The 20,724-nt window shown below is 39.7% G+C and overlaps 1 protein-coding gene across 1 annotated transcript in view; it reads left to right on the top strand.

Moving 5' to 3' along the window:
• TTC21B (tetratricopeptide repeat domain 21B) overlaps positions 1 to 11,433 on the top strand; it is a 78,983-nt gene extending 67,550 nt beyond the window's left edge. The window contains exons 27-29 of the mRNA XM_025994123.2: positions 4,817 to 4,937; positions 9,043 to 9,110; positions 10,316 to 11,433. Coding sequence (XP_025849908.2) covers positions 4,817 to 4,937; positions 9,043 to 9,110; positions 10,316 to 10,393 — 267 coding nt within the window. The 3' untranslated portion in view covers positions 10,394 to 11,433. The remainder of the gene's footprint in view (positions 1 to 4,816; positions 4,938 to 9,042; positions 9,111 to 10,315) is intronic.
• The last annotated feature ends 9,291 nt before the right edge of the window (positions 11,434 to 20,724 follow it).

Below are 20,724 nucleotides of genomic sequence, written 5' to 3'. Positions count from 1 at the left end.
CCTTGTATGGAGCCTGCTTCTCCCTCTGCCTGTGTCTCTGTCTCTCTCTCTCTGTGTCTCTCATGAACAAATAAATAAAATATTTTAAAAAATAAATAAAAATAAAAACCTAAAACATCAAGCCATTTATCAATTTATAGTCTGTAGATCTAATTTTAAGTTAAAATGACCTTGAAAAACAGATTCTCATTAATAGGTCTTGAAAAATCTAAACTTCCAGACCCCTCAGGCAAGAGAAACAAAACAAAAATAAACTATTGGGACTACACCAAAATAAAAAGTTTGTGCATCAAGACGGACACCTTCAACAAAACAAAAAAGCAACCTGTGAGGTGGGAGAAGATATTTGCAGTGATATATTTGATAAGAGGTTAATATCCAAAGATTTAGAGAAGTTGTACAACTCAACACCAACCCCGCCCCCTCCAAATAATCCAATTTAAAAATGGGCAGAGGACCTGAATCGATATTTTTCCAAAGAAGACATGAAAAGATGCTGAACATCACTAACCATCAGGGAAATGCGAATCCAAACCACGATGGAATATTATTTTAGACTTGTCACAAACGTTAGAATCAAAAGATAAGAAATAACAAGTGTTGGCAAGTATGTAGAGAAAAGGAAACTCTTGTGTACTGTTGGTAGAAATGTTTATTGGAGCAGCCATTATGGAAAACAGATGGACATTCCCCTAAAAGTTAAAAGTAGAAATACCATATGATCCAGTAATTCCACTACTGGGTATTTGCCCAAAGAAAATGAAAATACTAATTCAAAAAGACATATGCACTCCCATGTTTATTGCAGCATTATTTACAATAACATGTATAGAGTATGTATCTCCCAAGTATGGGGCACCTGGGTCGCTCAGTTGATTAAGCATCCGACTCTTGATTTTGGTCCAGGTCATGATCTCAGGGTCCTATGATGAAGCCCCATGTTAGGCTCTGTGCTCAGCAGGAAATCTGCTACCTCCTCCACCCGCCTGCCCCCCTTCACATTCTTCTGCCCCTCCCCTCACTCATGCTCTCTCTAAAATAAATACATCTTTTTTTAAAATAAATAAATCTTTTTTAAAAAGTGACCGAAGTGTATATAGATAGATGAACAAATAAAGAAGATGTAGCATTGTGCTCGCTTCAGCAGCACATATACTAAGATGTAGCATACACACACACACACGCACACACAGTGGAATATTACTAAGCCATAGAATGAGTCCTTGCCATTTGTGACATCATGGATAGACCTAGAGGGTATTAGGCTAAATGAAGTAAGTCAGAGAAAGATAAACATCATATGATTTCACTTATGTGTGGAATCTAAACAAGCAAAAAACAGAAATGGACTCATAAATTCAAAGAACAAACTAATGGTTACCAGAAAGGTTGGGAGTTGCGGGGGTGGGCAGTGGGTGAAGAGAAATGAGAGGTTCAGACTTCCAGTTATGGGATGAATAAGTCATGGAGATGAAAGGTACAGCCCAGGGAATATAGTCAATGATACTGTAATAGGATTGTATGGTAACAGATGGTAGCTACACTTGTGATGAGCATAACATAAGGTATAGACTTGTTAAATCACTCTGTTGTACACCTAAAACTAATGTAACATTGTGAGTCAACTATACTTCAATTAAAAAAAAAAAAAACCAGAAAAGAAAAAGAAAAATATTAACTGCCAGACGGCTGACCCTTACATGCCTAGTCCAGGATTAAGCAAGATTATGTGGGAATTAAGGTTTCAATGCAGATAGAATTTCAGTTTGCCAGAACACTGACAGCAGTATATTGCATGGTTGAACACGAATGGCTACTTTAGAGGCGCCAGTTTGGCTGATTAGACATGTCAATATTGGAAGCATGAGATTCAGGAACTAGAGCTTAGAAACCTTGAATTGTATAATTAAAAGATGGAGATCATCCAGATCTGGGACAGAAATGTACAAGATGACACTAGACCATCTTGTCATACCAGATGGCAAGGAAGCTATCGAAGATGATTAGAGTCATGTCAAGGACTCAGGAGCCAACTTGAAGACACACTAGCCAAAGTTGGAACACATTAACTTTCGATAAGAATAGTAACTGCAGTGGATTGAAACTGCAAATAAGTTTAAATCCATGAGTTTACAAAGATTCAAAAAGAAAAGAAAAGAAAAAACCTAATTGGTCACCACTGAAATATGCCGATGAACTGTTATTTCTAAACCTGGCAAATAAAGGAAGTGCATTAAGCACTTATCTTACCTTTTCCATGTGAACTATACCATGGGTAACAATATAGTATAAAAGGAGATGTTCTCATGATGTTTCCAGCTAATAAATGAAGAAAGAGCAATAGGTTATCACCATTTTCCAATCCCTGATAAATTAATGAATAGATATAACATCATAAAAAGAGAATCTGGTATTATGTGCCTCCTAGGGAAGAACACGCCATCTGTGATGGGGCTGGACTGGGGTGAGCAAGTAAAACCCTCACTTGGGGTCCAGAATTTAAAAGGGCACTTTAAGTAGTTATCGTAGGCAGCTGGTGCTACCGTAACAAAGTACTCTAGGCCGGGTGGCTTATAAACAACACAAATTGATTTTTCACAGTTCTAGAGGCTAAAAGTCTGAGATCAGCATGCCAGCCTGATTAGGTTCTGGTGAGGGCTCTTCTGGGTTGCAGGCCACCAGCTTTTTGTTGTATGCTCACATGGTGGAAGCAGAGGGTGAGAGAACTGGCCGGGGTCTCTTATAAGGACACCAGTCCCACTCATGAGAGCTGCATCCTCATGACCTAATTACCTCTCAAAGATCCTATCTCCTGGTGCCATCACACTGCGGGGGAGGATTTCAACATATGAATTTCAGGGGAATATAAACATTCACTCCGTTGTAGATAATCATTTAATCAAGGTAATCAAGAGTATTATAATAAAAGATTATTATAATAAATAATGCAGTATTTTTTAAATCAAAATATCAAAATGTTAAATAGCACTGACAGTGCTGTGCTAAGCAGTATTGAAACCTGAAACAAAAGGGAAAAATTATGCCTCCGAATCTATGTTTTTATGTATTTTTCGATGGGTTATGATTTTAATGAAAATATTGACATATTTTCTCCCATTAAAGTCAGGAAAATAAAAATTTTTTTAAAGATTTTATTTATTTATTCATGAGAGACACACACAGAGAGAGGCACAGGCAGAGGGAGAAGCAGGCTCCACGCAGGGAACCCGACGTGGGACTTGATCCGGGACTCCAGGATTACACCCTGGACGGAAGGTGGGCGCCAAACTGCTGAGCCACCCAGGGATCCCCCAGGAAAATTAAATTATTATAAATTTTGTTTGGGTATAAAGACAATATTCAAATGTAAAATGTTATGAGTTTCAATATCCCCACTTTACAGTTTGAGTTGTAAAAATTAATGTTTAGGGAAAAAACTAGCAATTAAAAAAATCACAAAAGGGCAGCTCGGTGGCTCAGCAGTTTAGGGCTGCCTTCAGCCCAGGGCCTGATCCTGGAGACCCGGGATTGAGCCCCACATCAGGCTCCATGCATGGGGCCTGCTTCTCCCTCTGCCTGTGTCTCTGCCTCTCTCTCTCTCTCTCTCTCTGTCTCTCATAAATAAATAAATAAAATCTTAAAAAAAAAAAAAAAAAAGAAGAAAAAAGTCAGGAATCCCTCCTGACAGTGCCACACACACACACACACACAAAAAAAAAAATCACAAAAACATGTATGCAGAGTTGTTTGTGCCTTTTTCCCTTTACCTCAGGCTCCAGTGTGACTCAGTAGGGCACTGACCTATGAAGTCTTTCACCTCTTTACCCAAAGATTGAAATCAAATTTAAATCTCTAGCTCTAATTACAATTTCCACCTATCAGTAACATAGGAGAAGCACCGCAAGGATGCACTCAACTAAATCTGGGTTGTGACAAACTGTAGGATAAAAATCCTTGTTTGCTACATTTAACTGCAAGAAAAAAGACACATAGAGATGGAGGGGAACCTCTAGATCAAAAAGAAGTTGAGAGACATTTCAGCCAGTCACAGAGTATGGGCCTGGTTTGGTTCATCATCCTAACAAATTAAAAACCAAACATAATTATGTTGAGACCATTGAAATTTGAAAAATGACTGGATATCTGGTAATATCAAGGAGTTGTTACATTTTAGGTATGATAAACTGGTTATGTTTAAAGGAAGTCCTTATATTTAAAGAGGCATACTAAAAGATTTATGAATGAGACAGTACACTGAGGATATATTTTATATATTTATATTATATATATTATATATTTTTATATATTATATATTTTATATACTATATATATTTTATATATTATATATTTATATATTTTATATATTTATATATATTTTATATATTATATATTTTATATATATATATATATAAATATACATTCCCTTGCCTGTCACCTAAGAATATATTTATATTATATATATTATATATATTTTATATATTATATATTTTATATATTATTATATATTTATATATTTAATATATTATATATATTTTATATATTTATATATATTTTATATATTATATATTTTATATATACATATAAATATACATTCCCTTGCCTGTCACCTAAGAATCCCAACTTCGGGGGGAATGGGAGTTGAGCTTGATTAGATCTTTTATTATTAAGTCCCATAGATGATTTGATTGCATAGCCAAGGTTGAAAAACATTGTTTTATGTGCCAATTAAATGAGTTAATGTGGTCGACCTCTACAGTCCTAAGTACCCCCATAAAGTCAAGTGTAATCTATTGACACATGTCCTATTTTCCTTCAGTCTTGCTGCAAAGCTTATGAATATATGGGATACATTATGGAAAAAGAGCAAGCATATACCGACGCTGCCTTAAACTATGAGATGGCGTGGAAACACAGCAATCAGACGAATCCAGCAGTTGGTGAGTTTAACAAATTAGATACTAGATTTTCACTGGAAACTTGGGTTCTATTTGTTAATCTGCATTTAAATGCAGTTGATTTTTTTAAGAACAAAATATGCATTAAGAACCAACTTCCTTTATTAGTTCTTCTGAAAAATAAACTTTATATTTATAATAGGTTATTAGCTTAATAGTTAATATAATTTCCTGAGATTCAAACTGGTCCTCAGTCACCTTAAAGGACATCTAATCTAATTCTGCCCCTTTCTCTCCCTTAAGCCTCTGCTGTTTCCAAAATGGCAATGCTAGGGGAAAAGGCGTGCCAGTGTCGGGGCAGCTAGGAAAACGTTTCATTAAATCAAGTTCTGCAGGTTTCTTTACTGCAGGATTTCCTCTGTGCCTTTATACACTCATGTATGTTGTGATGGATGTCACAGAGGGGACACGTGTCCCACAATAACAGGACCATGGGACATGTTTTTTTTCCTGAGCATCTAGAAACATCAGCTTGTTCCACTGATAGACTCAAGGAATGCGGTCTGCAACATCCCTACCCGATAGACAGCGTCTGGAATGTACTTAGGGACTAGCCTCCCCCCCCACATTGTGGGGCAGCTGGTCCCTGTGCTCTTCTCTTTCTTTGTACTGAGCTGAAATACGCTGCATTGAACCGGGCCAGGTCGCTTCTCTGGGGCAGCCCACGGGGCCCTTTCCCTCTTACACATGGTGGCGCTCTAATAATTCAGCTTTCTGTCCAGTCTCACTCAAGGCGTCTCTCACCCAAGGCCTCTCTTCAGACTATCTCTGTTCCTCACCCATCCTTCCTGAAACTTGATTCCAAATCTTTCACCCTCCTTGTTGCTGTCTCCTGGAAACTCTAAAATAGTGCTTCCCAATCTGTGCTTTGGAATACTTGGTGAGATATTAATAGTTATTCCTTTACAAAAAAGAAAAAATAAAAAGCACTGAGTATGAGGAGATTAGATTTCATGGCCAAGTAAGGTTGGAAATGGCCGTTTTGTTTGTCCGTTCCCCTCCTGACCTGTTGTTCCAGAAATGAACCAGGTCAAAGTATAATTTACGATCTAATTATATGTATAATCAAGCTGGTTTTTTATTAGGTATTTTAATAGTTGTTAACTCAGGCTTATGGTGGCATCCGTCTTTTTAGCAGCCATGTCATGGTATGGACTCAGGTTTAATTTGCAATCCAATAGGTCATCTTTACATTAACTGCTAATTGCATTAGTTCAAGACAATCCCCCCCCACACCACATATTTTTCTGGGGTCTCTTATTTTACTAGACTTGCTAGGGCACAGGAGAACTAATACAATACCATTTGTTGATGCTATTTTTCCTTCTCAAGTATCATGTGTCCTACAGAATAAAGTTAACTTGTAAAATGAAAATTCCTTAAATATCTTTAAAATATATGTAATTTTGACACTATTCCATAGATGATATATATTTAGAAGTTAAATTATTTAAACATCTTGTTCCTTGGAAGACGTCAGCAAATATAGAGGTTCCAACTCATTTGTTCTTCCATTGTGTCATCTGTGTATTTTAGAGATGATTTTATCAATTTGCTTGACTGCTTAATGGTAAGTTTTCCCTGAGGCCCTCAACTCATTCTTTAGTTTCTTAAGATTGTCGTTGCATCTAACACCCGCAGTTGCCTGGCCAAGTTCACAGTGCATTTCACCTTTTCAGTTGTCAGGAAATCCTTAAAATCACAGTCATCTTCTTCCCATAAGATTGAGGCTTGAATACTGTCACTGTGAGAAGCAGCAGGAACAGAGATCCGGGGGGAGAACACATCTCTGTCTGCCCCTCTGCACCCATTCTTGGGCCATGTGACACCCACTACTAGACTGTTTATAGCGTTCATGTTCCTCTCTCCTCTCCCCTCCTCTGCTGCCTTCTTTCCCCCAATTACTTGCCACTGAGTTTGTATGAGTGTGACAGGTGTAATGCAGCTGCAGCACATGTTTTCTTTGTCATGTCTGGCCCTTTATTTCCTCTCTGCGATTTTTTTGGACAAGGTGATCTGTCAGGTTTCTTCCAGGATTAAAACGTTGTGCTTCCAATTTAGTGCTGACTAAATTGCTAATATTTGTGTGGTTCTCTAAAACTTCTAGAAGCATTTCACAAGTATTTCATCTGATCTTAAAATTGCACTAAGAGTTGGGGGCATGGGAGGTGGAGTTCAATGAGGAACTTGAAATTGACAGCCCACCTGACTTGCTGAGGTCTCAAAGCCAGCAACCAAAACTTAAATCCGGGTTTTTTGGCTCTAGTTTCTATGTAAAGTATGATTGGCATGGCATGACATCTTAAATTGTTTTCCCTGTAAAATGTCACCAACTTTATTTTTAGCCCATTTGACAATTCTTTTGTCATGATAAGTTTAACTCTCTGAAACTTACTGTTTTTATCTTTGACAGCTTTATGGGTATGTATGTTTATGTATGTTTATATCAAATTATGAATTTTAGACAATTCCTATTTCTAACCTTTATCATCTATGATTACATTAGCCAGTAATTCTTTTCAAATATTTGTTTGAAATTTAAAAAAAGAAAATGTTTTGGTACTTTTATTGGGGCCCAACAGTAGCATTCAAATGTCCCTAATTTATATTTGTAAGAGGTAAAGTAAGGATGTTTTAAAACTTTATTTATTTTTCTTTTTTAAAGATTTTATTTATTTATTCATGAGAGACACACACAGAGAGAGAGAGAGAGAGAGAGAGGCAGAGACACAGGCAGAGGGAGAAGCAGGCTCCATGCAGGGAGCCTGACGTGGGACTCGATCACAGGTCTCCAGGATCACACCTGGGCTGAAGGCAGTGCTAAACTGCTGAGCCACCGGGCTGCCCTAAAACTTTACTTTAAATGTTAGTGTTTGAAACACGACATTTCTTTTTTTTTTTTTAATTTTTTTTTTATTTTTTTATATATTTTTTTATTTTTTTAAATTTTTTTTTTTTAACTTTTATTTATTTATGATAGTCACAGAGAGACAGAGAGAGAGGCAGAGACATAGGCAGAGGGAGAAACAGGCTCCATGCACCGGGAGCCTGATGTGGGATTCGATCCCGGGTCTCCAGGATCGCGCCCTGGGCCAAAGGCAAGCGCCAAACCACTGCGCCACCCAGGGATCCCCGAAACACGACATTTCAATATCAGTAATTGATAATTGTCACTAATCGTTGATGTGGGATATCTGACGACTACTCTACCCCCTTCTGGGCCGCTCTCCTAACTGCCCTGTCCTTTTGGATACCCCAGGTCCATCTGCTTCCTGCGGCTCCTACCACTGCCTTCTATCCACACAGTGCCCTCTGCCTGAGAGTGTTCATGCTTCCCCTTGCATTGACCCAGTTTAGGCCTCATCCTTCAGAGTTCAAGCATTGCCTGATACCTGCCCCCTCCCAAGCCAGGTTTCTTATTACAGGTGTCTCGGCCCGTACCTTTCTTTCATAGCCATTTGTTTCACTTTTGAAAGTGGTTAACTTACATAATTCCTTAAATAGTGGGATCCCTGGGTGGCTCAGCGGTTTAGCGTCACCTTCAGCCCAGGGCATGATCCTGGAGTCCCTGGATCAAGTCCTGCATCGGGTTCCCTGCATGGAGCCTGCTTCTCTCCCTCTATGTCTATCATGAATAAATAAATAAAAAATCTTAAAAAAAATTCCTTCAATAGCATGCTTTATTTTCTAATAGAATATAAACCTCCTGACTTAGGGGTCAGTTTGCCCAACATCCTAAGTGCTAAATAAATCTATACTATATAAATGAATAGCTTTACTGCCTGGTGATGAGTTTGTGCTATAATTTGAAATAAATGGGACTTTTTTAGTAAGTTACAAAAGCCACTCTTGGAGGATGGCCGTCTTCTAACCCACTGCAGTCCTTTTTCCAACTCCATTTTTTGCTGCTTGCTCTTTGTGTGGCTCCACCTTCCATCATCCCATCACTTCTCTCTTATCATGTAGTCACCAGCCTTGTTTAGACTTCTCAAAGGAGTAAGCAAACAAAGGAGGAGGCAAAAAAGGTAATGCTAGCAGTGTGCTCTATAAATAGTACTACTTCATTATGGTGTTTTTGTCTTAACAGGATACAAACTGGCATTTAATTACTTAAAAGCAAAAAGATATGTGGATGCAATTGACATATGTCACCAGGTAACACTTCAATTTAGATCTCTTAAAATTTTTCAGCCGCACAGTTTCCTGCTTTTTAGTTAATCGCAAGATGTAGATGAATAGAGGTAGAGGATGTTGTATTTTGGTTAAATGACTCATCAGATACATTTGGGAGAGATTACCACTTTTCAAAGTGTAGAAGTGTAGAACTTAATAAAGTGTACTTAAATCAAACATGTTTTTAATTGGGGCTCCAATAATAAAATGCTTCTTATCATGTTAAAGACAGAGACTGGAGAAGCATGTGAAATAAAACCACGGATTCTCCAAGCCTTTGTTCTCAGTAGAAGCTCTTGTGAATGGGTCTGAGTCTGGGTAGTAGAGAATTCAGATTTATAAATTGGAGATAAAAATATTTTTGTTATTTAGAAGTCATTCAATTACATATCTGTAATTGATCCCTAGCTAAATGATCCCTTGTTGAAGTGACAAAAATTTAAGTTGCACTTTTAGAATTTGCAGTTGCTTTATATATGCACTGCCCCGTTGATAATATAAGGAATTGCCCTGTTGTTCCTGAGAAGGCATTATATATTAAACATCATTAGGACCTCCAAGAAAAGCTCCTTAGAAAAGAATTATGTAATGTCTCCTATCCCAGATCGCTGTATCAGCATCATTATGGTAAATACTTGGCTTCAGTAATTGCTATTGATTATGGAACCTCTCTGTAAGGTAGTATTTCACATTGAGGTTAAGGTTGTACATTAACGTAAGGTTATACATTAGAATCGTTCGTGGAATTCTTTTTTTAAAATGACCATCTCCCCACTCCCAGACTCAGTAGGCCTCGAAATTTCTATGTTTCAGAATCCCTCCAGGTAAATCTGATTGTGCTCCTTGTCAGAAATTACTCCGTAAATATCATGTGAATAGCTACATTTTCTAAATATTTAAAATCACTGATACATACTTGTTTTTTGCAACTGATCTATTAAGGACTTCATTATATTTGTTGTATTTCTCACATATATTTGTGTTCTATTGTTGTCATCTAATTACTGTTACTGCGAGTCATGTCAGATTTCAGATGTCACCTTTAAGAAGTGTTGTTATATTTGTAATATTAGTACAACAAAATCTCAACAATAATGCTCATTTCCAGTAAGTTTTATAGCTCTCTAGTTCTCAGTAATCAGTTACAAGTTCTTGTGCTTTTGTTCTGTTCTGTTCTGTTTTTGCAGGTTCTTGAAGCACATCCAACTTATCCAAAAATCAGGAAGGATATACTTGATAAGGCCCGTACATCTTTGAGGCCTTGAAAAGTGTTTTAATTTAGTGTGTTGGTCAAGCAGGAAATGAAAGGAATCAGGTTTGAGTTAAAACTTCGTAACAGAAGTGTACTTTTCTTTCTCCAGCAGAGGCTGCTATTGTATCTTAAAGAGAAATGCTATGTCAAATGGGTAGATTTCTGATGGAGAAGGTCAGTGGGAGTGGATTTATTTGATTGACTCTTGATTAGGATCAGATTTGGTGTCTCTGTGGTAAAGATTATAACCAATTTCTATAAAGAATATTTTGTTAAATACTGGGTAGTTAAGTATCCTGTATCTTTTCTAAGGAATATTAGTTGTTTGCTTCAGGCAATATATTTAAAATGCTGTTATTCTTTGTTAAAATTTTTTGCAATGCTCTCTGTTGTTTCAAAGGTTTGGTAAAATTTTCTTGTAAATGATTTATGAAAAAGGGAAAATATATTTTAATAAAAACTTTATAAGCTTACGGTTTGTATTACTCCTAGAACTCAAAAGACATGGTCAGTTTTGCAAAATCAGGGTAAGCTCCCCAAACAATTTGCAGTGTTAATGAGTAGTAGGAATATATGACATTCCTAGAAAAAAATCTTTTTGGAAAATTATAAAGAATGTGCATTTCCATTCCCTTTTTTGAACTCATTCTTTATGCTTTTGATGCCAATGTGATCGTAGGAAATAATCTGTGTGTGAAATCAGTTTAAATAAACTCTTGTAGCAATAATTAACCTTAGCCCAAAGGCTAGATCTCTTGGTGTAACTTCAGACACTAACATCTGGCGGCAGGGAAGGGTGATTGAGTATTTTTGGTCAGCAGGGGCTCACCAAACAGTCTATGAAAGCCTCTGCTTACCTTGCCATGCCTACTGCCCCTGGCATAGCAGTTCTCAGCCTTTTTAGGTTACATTTAACCTAGTCTTAATAAACTCAATTTTTAGCATTATTTCCGACTTGTCATCTGCATCTTTTTCAGTTGTCTTTAAAAATACCATAAGTAGAGTCTTCTATTTCATTTGCATTTTTAATAAATACAGAGTATTTTTAACTCACATGCTGCTTTTAAGTGTCCTGCGTTTATTTCTTTTGAGCTATAGTCTCTTGTTTTTGATTACTTCTGCAATTTCCCAGAATTCCCAGTTGTTGTTGTTGTTCTTTTTTTTAAGATTTTATTTATCGATTCATGAGAGACACAGAGAGAGAGGCAGAGAGAGAAGCAGGATCCTCACAGGGAGCCCTATGTGGGACTCTATCCCTGGACCCTGGGATCACGCCCTGAGCTGAAGGAGGACACTCAACCACTGAACCACCCAGGTGTCCCTCCCAGAATCCTTTTAATTCCAGTTAATATATATCATAAAATCCTAATCATTCTTCTTTTTCACCTACCTTATTTATGGCGTTTCATGAAAATATATAAGAGCATTTATGAAGCATTTCACATGTCTTTTTACAGTTGATCCCCATGACCCTAGAACACAGGTGCCAGTATCCCTTTGTATGATTCTGGAACTGTGGCGGGATTAGGTCTTTGTGATTGAACTGAATGAACGTTGTTAAGGATGTTATATAACAGGGTACCACCTTAAGCAGTTCCAGTGAATTTGCATCATGGGACGCTAGAGTCCTAGAAATTGGAGACAGAAAGTAGAATCTTTCTTCCCCCAGCAAGACACTTCCAAATCAGTCTTCCTATCTGCAAAATAGGGAGCTTGGTTTTGTTTCTTTAGTGACCACTGACTGTTTTGTACCTGCCGCTTGTTAGGTACTATTCTAGGAACTTGACTTGCATCAGGTCTTTTAATTCTCACTCCACCCTCCAGAGAAATAATACTCTTATTTTTCAGTTGAGGAGGATGGAGCTTCAACTAAATGATTTGCCCAAGGTCACAGTAAAAGTGTCAGACGACTTCAAAGCCCACACCCTGCTTCCTATATTAAGACATTTTGCGTAAGTAGGAGAGATTGGGTCTATAAGGACAACCGCTCTTGTCTACATCTGGCTGGTGGAAGAAACTGAGCTTTCTGTCACAGAGACAGGCAAGTAATGAGGAACAAGGTGAACTGAGTGGAATGAAGAGTTCTTACAAACGTGAAACTCCTGAAGGGAAGTCTACTGGAGGAGTGGCGTAGTGCAGCAATGAAGTACACGGATGCGAAGTCCCGCCAGCCTGGGTTTCAATTTGCCTCTACCACTAGGTGTTTAATCTTTCTCCAGGTACGGAGGTTCTCTGAGCTTCTGTTTTCTCACCCGTAAAAAAGCATATAAGGATAATCTGCCTCAGGTTGTCATAAGGATTAAATGAGAGAACATACTTAAAACCTATAATGAATCTGGCTCACTTAGGCTCTTAATAAGTAATGCCTCTACTTATTTATTACGAATGGAACAGGGCCAAGTAGTAGCTGCAACTGAGAAAAGCCCTCACGGAAGAAAAAGATGAAATCTGAGGTGAGATCAAGAGGACAAGTGAGTTCCCCAAGACTGCTCAGCCATACGGGGTCCAGGTTCATGCTCGCCCTCCTCCCCTCCCTACTCCCTTTGTTCCCCCCCCGCCCCCCACCATCCTCTCCCCTCCCCTCACCAAACACTATACTGTACTCTTTATACATGCGTAATCTCATTCCATCCATCTCTGCCTCTGCCTTGGCCTCCTCTGACCTGGGGTTCTCTCCCCACTCTCCCCTCCCTTACCATGCTTCCTGTCTCCCAAACTTCCCACTCTAGGCTTATTCCTTCTTTTTTAAAATATTTTATTTATTCATGAGAGACACAGAGAGAGAGGCAGAGACACAGGCAGAGGGAGAAGCAGGCCCCATGCAGGGAGCCTGACGTGGGACTCGATCCTCGGGCCCCAGGATCACGCCCTGGGCTGAAGGCAGCGCTAAACTGCTGAGCCACCTGGGCTGCCCTATTCTTTCTTTCTTTGAGGCATCAGTTTATTGTCCCCTCCTCAGAGGCCATGTCCGTGTCCAGGCCCACGATCTACAGTAGCCATCCTGCCATCCTGCATCATATCACCCTTTTTAAATTCTGATTAGCACTTACCCAGTCTCCGATGTTTTCTTGTTCTCTGAAGTGAGGTTTATGACCAAGCCTTATGTGACATACCTAAGATCATGCGTCCAGGAAAGCAGGAGCTCAGACTGCTCTGAACTACTACTAATTGAAGGACTCCAGTTAAATGAGAGTTTGGCAGCCCCACTAAGGACAGAGAGCCAGAGGAGCATAACCCAATCTGGGATCAGAGTACCATCCCCTCATGGTAAGGAAGCAGTTACAGGTTTAATGTGCTTTGACTGTAAGCCAGCTGGTGAACTGGGTCCCAAGAAGGAGTCGCTTTCTTCCCTACAAGTCAAGAACCTCGAGCAATTCTAGAAGGGTTTTCTGCAGGTCCAGCTGAGGAAGCTAGGGTGAACTTTGCATTAGGGCATAAATAGTAGAGTCACAGTGGAAAACCAAATGGCCAATGAAGACTGACAGGAACTCTCAGTTTGGGACTGGAGACGACAAGTGAATAGCCTTGTGATGGGATTACGTAGCAGTGCTGGTGCTAATAAAGTAATAAATGTTTGATTTTTAAAGAAGGATGGGCAAAGGTGCAAGGAAACTGGCACATTCGTACCCTGCTCTGGCGCCATGTAGTGCAGCCTTCCTGAGGGCGTTTTGGCAATAGGAATTAAGAGCTTGTCCTTTGAGTAATCCCACTTAGAGAAGTTTTTCATAGGAGATATTTGGAAATTTCTCAAAGTTTGCAGTTAATAAAAAAAAGTAGCAGCAGAAAGCTTATTTTTTTGTTTTTTCAGTTTTTTGTTTTTTATTGTTACCAAAACACTCAACATAAATGAAGTGGCCAAATACATTAAAGTTTACCCAGCAATAGAGTACTATGTAGTCATCAAAAACTATTTTCAAAGATGTTTTTATGTGTTTTTAAAAAGTTTCTTCAAAGATTTTTAACTGCTAAAATTCTCACAAAATAATAAGCTTCGAATAGCAGGAAACAACCGTATATAAAATACTAACCTACAAAAAATAGATGCATAGATATAGATATATGCAAAATCAGATGAAATTAACCCAATTCTGGGGGGACACCTTGATCTCAGGGTCCTGGGATCAAGCCCCACATCAGGCTCCCTGGCTCAGCGGGGAGACTGCTTCTCCCTCTCCCTCTGCCACTCCCCCCAGCCCACTCGTGCTCTCTCTCAAATAAATCTTTTTTGAAAAAAGAAATTAACTCAAATTTTAACTTGTTATATCTGACTGCTGAAATAACCAGAAATGTACTTCTTTGCTAAAATAATCAAATTTATTTATTTTACAAATGAACTGCAATGAGCATATACACTAAAAAAGTGTTTTGTTTTTTTAGAGAATAACATTCTCAGACTTGCTTCCTGCTGATTTTTTAAAGTTGTTTAGCTGAGCAAAGATGAGTAGGAAAATCTAAACAAAAGCTAACATTCTTTCAACTCTTAACACCCACACTTTACTACTAATTGTTTACGCAAAATGTAATCTGGTGTATGTCACTTGTCAGAGGAAAAGATTCAGGATGTAGAAGATAGAAAAAGACTCTGCAGGAGTGGTATTAGCCAAGATAACCAAAGAACATGGAAATTACTATGGAGGGTAGAAATTTTCTCTTGTCAAAATGGATGGGTAAAGAGCACAGTCTCACAACTGCAGGAAAATTGAGAGCAAAGCCAGTTTCTCTGCACTTTTGGTTCATATTCTGCTAGAGTTTTAGTGTCATCCTACCAAATTTAATAAGAAGCCATAGGAAATAACGGTAATCACACAGGGCCACAAAGTATGGTTGGGTAGTTTGTGTCCTAAATGGTAGGGATCCAGCTGAGGGGAGAGTGGGTGGAGGCTGAAATCCAGCACCCAAGTCTTATGCCCTGCAACTGCCCCCCCTCCCTCCAGGAAGAGGGCTCCCTCTTCTAATTTTTCTTTTAACGATTTTATTTATTCATGACAGAGACATAGGCAGAGGGAGAAGCAGGTTCCCTGTGGGGAGCCCGATGTGGAATTTGATCCCAGGACCCCGGGGTCAGGACCTGAGCCAAAGGCAGATGATGCTCAATCACTGAGCCACCCAGGTGCACCCCTCCCCGGCCCCCCGCTTCTAATTTGAACAAAGATTTCTTGTGGGTTAGTGAAAGCCCTGTGAATGGAAGGTGAGGAACTATAGACCTAGATGACGTAGGAAAATGTTTAGATACAGAGCTGAGGGTCAGGGAGTGGCGGCATGCGGCTGCAGGGGGATGTGATGAGTGTCTTTGTTATTTTGTTTGCTAAGATAGAAGCTGCTTGGGCATCTCGGAATATTTACAGAATACTTAAAGCCAACAGACTGTGAAGGTATAAGAAAGAGGCGGAAAAACTGGAGTAGGAAGAGGATGAGGTTCCAGGGGCATTTAGATGAATCAGAGTTTGCAGGGATGTGTGATGTTTGTAAGAATATCAGAACCAAATAACAGCAGAAAAGAGATATGCTGCTCAAAGGTGGCCTGAGGAGCCCTTATGCTAATTGGTTCCAATAGTTTTTAATAAATGAAATGGACTTTGACCTAAGTGCAGTACCACTCCTTCATATGCATGGAATTTAGGGGCTTCTGTTTTCCTTGGGCTCTGAAGTATTTTTCACTTACTTCCATGTTCCTGGTTGTGATTGCTGGAAGTCTGCCTGCAGGATTAGAGGGGGGTTACTGTAACATAATAAATCATAGTTACGGGCAGAAAAAGTGCTACCCACCTTTTAATACTCTTCTTAAGAACCAGATGTTTTCGAGAAAAATGCTTCACTCTACAATCTGCCTTCCAGTGCACATAAATGAATCTGGCACGATGCCCATAAAAGCAATTTGATCCCATAAATGAAAGCTGAGTAATGAGCAGGTTCTAAATGTCTTCCTTCCGAGTGGTATAACCTTAGAATATATGGCCATCTTTAAACCAAGCTGTTTTCAAAGAGTGTGCATGTTATTTTTATCTTTCTTCAAACAAATTGTTTTGGCAACATAAAAGAAACTCTGTTTTTTTTAAAAAAACAGAAGGGTATTTTAAGAAGGTAATTACTATTTCAGTTTCCGCCAAAGGCAGGCTACTTTTATTTTTAATGGGTAAATGATGTAAGAAGCTGTAAAAAAAAATTTTTTTTTTGAATCATAAACAGAGCTGGGAAGTAGTCAGTAGTATCCTTATTTATAATGGGGGCAGGGTAAACAGGTCCTGCTTCACAGTTAGAGATTAAAATTTCTTTGAAAAACACACCAAGTTTAAAACCTTTGCAGGAAAAAGAGCTAAAATGCTAAGCAGTTATATAAATGCTCTTTCCAAACAGTTTAAGTTAAATACTTGAAATTGCTCTAGTCAATGAATTAAAACTTCTCCTCTGCAATAATTTCTTGAAAAACGTCTGGTCAATTTTTCACGTTGACTTAAGTCACAAATTGCAGGGGGCATTTGGAGGGGAATTTAGGAATTGGGAAAGTCCAGGATTTTGAGAACACCCAAGAGCAAAGTTAAAATGATTGAACATATGCCCCACAAAGAGGCAAGAGGAAGAAATGTTACAAACAGAGTGTGTCTGGATCCTGATAGCACTTCTCCGTGCTAAACACGTAACTCGGAGTTACTATGTGGTAGCTTTTTGTATATGTTGGATTATTGTTGCTTTCACAGATTTCTTAAAATGTCAAATATTCATTATTTTATTTCCAGTACAAATTGGTTTTGTTTTCACTAAAAAAGAATTTCTTTTTCCTTTTTTGGTTGACTTTTAACTTTTCATTTAGAAATCTTTTCAAACTTACAGAAGGTGCGTGAATAAGACAAAGAGCACCCACCTGCCACTTACCCAGCTACATATTAAAATATTGCCTTTGTTTCACCTCACTGGCTCCATCCTTTGTGCCTTCTCTGCGTGGTTATGTATGTTTATATATACATTTATCCACACACACTTACATACTCATACCTATACATAATGTTTATTTCTGAGTATTGTGAGAGTAAGTTGCATATATTACACCTGCCCCTGTCCTCCTAAGTACTTTCTTGGGGGTTTCCCAGGAATAGGGATGTTCTCCAGTCACAGTACAGTTGTGAACTTCAGTAAATTTAAAATAGATAACAATACTTGTAATCTCCCACTTGACTGTCAGTTGATCCCATAACACCCTTTATAGCATCCTTGTCATCCCGTCCGGTTCCACTCTGGGATCAGGGACTGCATTGCTTGTCAGGTGTCTTTAGTCTTGTCCAATCTGGGCCAATTCCCACAGTCTTTTGTAACACAGCCAGGTTTGAAGGATGCAGTCATCCAGCCCTTCCTTTTCTTTTGTAGAGTTGTTCCCCCTTTGGGGATTATCTGATATTTCCTCATGATTAGATTTACACTGAGCATACCTGGCCATAATACTATATAAGCAATGCCTTGTCCTCAGGGTATCTTCTGGAAGCACACAATGTCCATCGGTCCTCATTGGTGACATCTATTTTGATTCCCCAGCCAAATTTTCCCACTCTGACCTTGTTTTTTCCCTTGTAACTAGTACCCAATCTGTGAGAAGATACTTCTAGATCATACAAATAGTCTACTCTTCTTCAAAAATATCCCCTAGATTAGCATGATTCTTGCCCGATTGCCTCTTTACCGTGATGGTTATAAAAGACTGTCTAGTCTATCATCAGCACTTCCTCCACATGTACCAACCAGCCAGCCCTCAGCATTCTACTGCAAGCAAGAGCCCCTCCCTTTCTTATTTATTATTATATTTTACTTTTTATGAATTAATCTATTATTTATGGACTATTATTTATGAATTCTTTTTCCCCCCCAATGACTCATAAGTCATTAATGTCCCTATTTTGGTGCTCAAATTGTTTCAGATTTTGCCAGCAGGAGCTGCTTTACACTGGCTCCTGTGGCCTTGTGACATGTCCCTGTCTTTTTTTTTTTTTTTTTTTTTTAAGTACTTCCCTACTTTCTAGCATAACAAAATGTCCTAGGTTAAACTTCTAATTATCCTGCCCCAGGCCTGCAATCAGCAGTTTCTCTGAGGAGCCATGGTTCACTTTAGTGAAGGAATGGTATTAGAGATCAAGATCTTACTGCTAAGTGCTCACTGCTACTAGGATAAATTGCTTCTAAACACTTGGAGCAGGGGCACCTGGGCGGGGTGCACAGTTGGTTAAGCATCTGGCTCTTTGGGCTCAGGTCACAATCTCAGGGGTGTGAGATAGAGCTCCATGTTAGGCTCTGTTAGGCCGGGAGTCTTTGAGATTCTCTCCCTCTCCCTCCGCCCCTCTCCCTGCCCACTCTTTCTCTTTCTCCAGTAAAAAAAACTTTTAAAAAGAAATTTAAGGGCACCTGGATGGCTCAGTCAGCGAAGCATTTGCCTTCAGCTCAGGTCAAGATCCTGGGATCCAGCCCCACGTCCAGGTCCCTGCTCCACAGGGAGTCTACTTCTCCCTCTGCACCTCCCCATGCTTGTGCTCTCTCTCTCCTCCTCCCCTCCCCTTGCTCATTCTCCCAAATAAAATCTTTAAAAAAAATTTTTTTTAAATAAAAAGAAATTGGGCATCCCTGGTGGCTCACCAGTTTAGTGCCACCTTCAGCCCCGGGGTGTGATCCTGAAGACCCGGGATCAAGTCCCGTGTCAGGCTCCCTGCATGGAGCCTGCTTCTCCCTCTGCCTGTGTTCTGCCTCTCTCTGTGTGTCTCTCATGAATAAATAAATAAAATCTTTAAAAAAATAAAAAGAAATGTAAACACTGAACAAATAAAAAACACGCATGTATATGTACACGTACATATGTATATGCATACACATAGGGTACACATGCGCACACCTGTACTCCCATATTTCAGAAATCACAAAATGACGTCCATTTGTCTGATTCTGGTTTATTTTGGATTTTTTCTTGCTTTCCCCTAGTCTTCATTTGTACATCCCTTCTTCAACAGTGATACCCCGAGTCCCAACAACCTCGACATATTTGTTCATTTCTTCAATCCTATAATCCATCTAAAATAGTTTCAGAGTTGGTTCACCCAAAACTCATGACCAAAAAAAAAAAAAAAAAACTACTGAAAGACCTGAAGATGGATTTGCAGTCCCCTGCCTTCCTGAGCACCACCAATTTTGATTGATTTTAATGTTGATAAATTTAACAACCTATCATAACGTGTCGCCATGAGCATTTTGCAGTGGTACGAGGTATTTTTAAAATCAAGCTAAATAATTTATTGCTGACTAGAGTACCTTTTTTTTTTAGAGTACGTTTTGCTCCATAAACCAGCTTTGCAATTTCCCTCCAAATATTCATCTACTTGCAAAATAAATGCCATCCCTTCTCCCACCAGCCAGTGTCACATTAATGACGGAGTGGCAGGAAAGAGAATGGGAGACTCTGGAGCTTAAGCAAAAACATCAGGTGCTGAGGACTGAGACTTGAGCTTTTCATGGGGGGGAAAAAAAAAAAGATGTAGCAGGTCTCATTATCGTAAACTGGTTTCTCTTTTGTTTGCCCTTACGTTATTTAAACATAACATATTTGCAGACCCTTTGCTGTGATAGTTTCCGTGGCGGTTACCAACGTCTCCAAAAACACGGGAAGGGTTGCTTCCTAGATTATTCAAAATACAAGTTTCTGGATTTACAGCCACTAGCACCGTTTTTCCCCTCAACCTACTATTTTTTGCATACTGTTGCCGTTTTTCATGAAGTGAATCCCGGTCTTGGCTTGAGTAAGTTCGATGCATGGCCCGGAGTCTTTATTTCACGTTTTGTAGCTATTTCCCCGCGTGCAGGGGCCCCCCAGGTCGGCCGCGCGCATTTCCAGGCGCCCGGGGCCTGCGCGCCGTTGCCTAGCAACGCATCACCCAGGCCGCCTCTGCGGATGCGGGAGGGGCGCGGTGCTTCTCTGCCCTCTCCAGCCGAGACGGTTTTATAAAGTGAAAAACCTGTCGCAGAGGCTCCAACACAGCCCGTCCCTGCCTGTCTGCCCACTTTGTACACTTCACACGCGACAGAGAAATGCCCCCCCCCTTTGATGCCTCAGTCTCCTAACGGAGCTGCGCGCGCTCTGCTGCGACCGTGGAAGGGCCCGTACCCCCAGGTTAAACTGGGGCACGTTAATTAAGCCGCTCGCCTTTCCCTTCCTCCTACATGAAAGCGCACTTTCCCCGCAAGTTCTAAAAGCCCGTCCTGCTCGACGACGGCGCCGGCCCGCGGAGCCTCGTTGCCATAGCGACGCGGGCAGGCGCCGCGGCGGGTCCTCCCGGGGCGCGGGAGCGCTGGGATCGCGGGCGTGCGGGCTAGAAACCA

Source organism: Vulpes vulpes, chromosome 3 (genome assembly GCF_048418805.1).
Source record: "Vulpes vulpes isolate BD-2025 chromosome 3, VulVul3, whole genome shotgun sequence".
NCBI classification, from domain to species: domain Eukaryota; kingdom Metazoa; phylum Chordata; class Mammalia; order Carnivora; family Canidae; genus Vulpes; species Vulpes vulpes.
The sequence above is the reverse complement of the archived record's forward strand: the minus strand, read 5'-3'. Positions and strand labels throughout refer to the sequence as shown.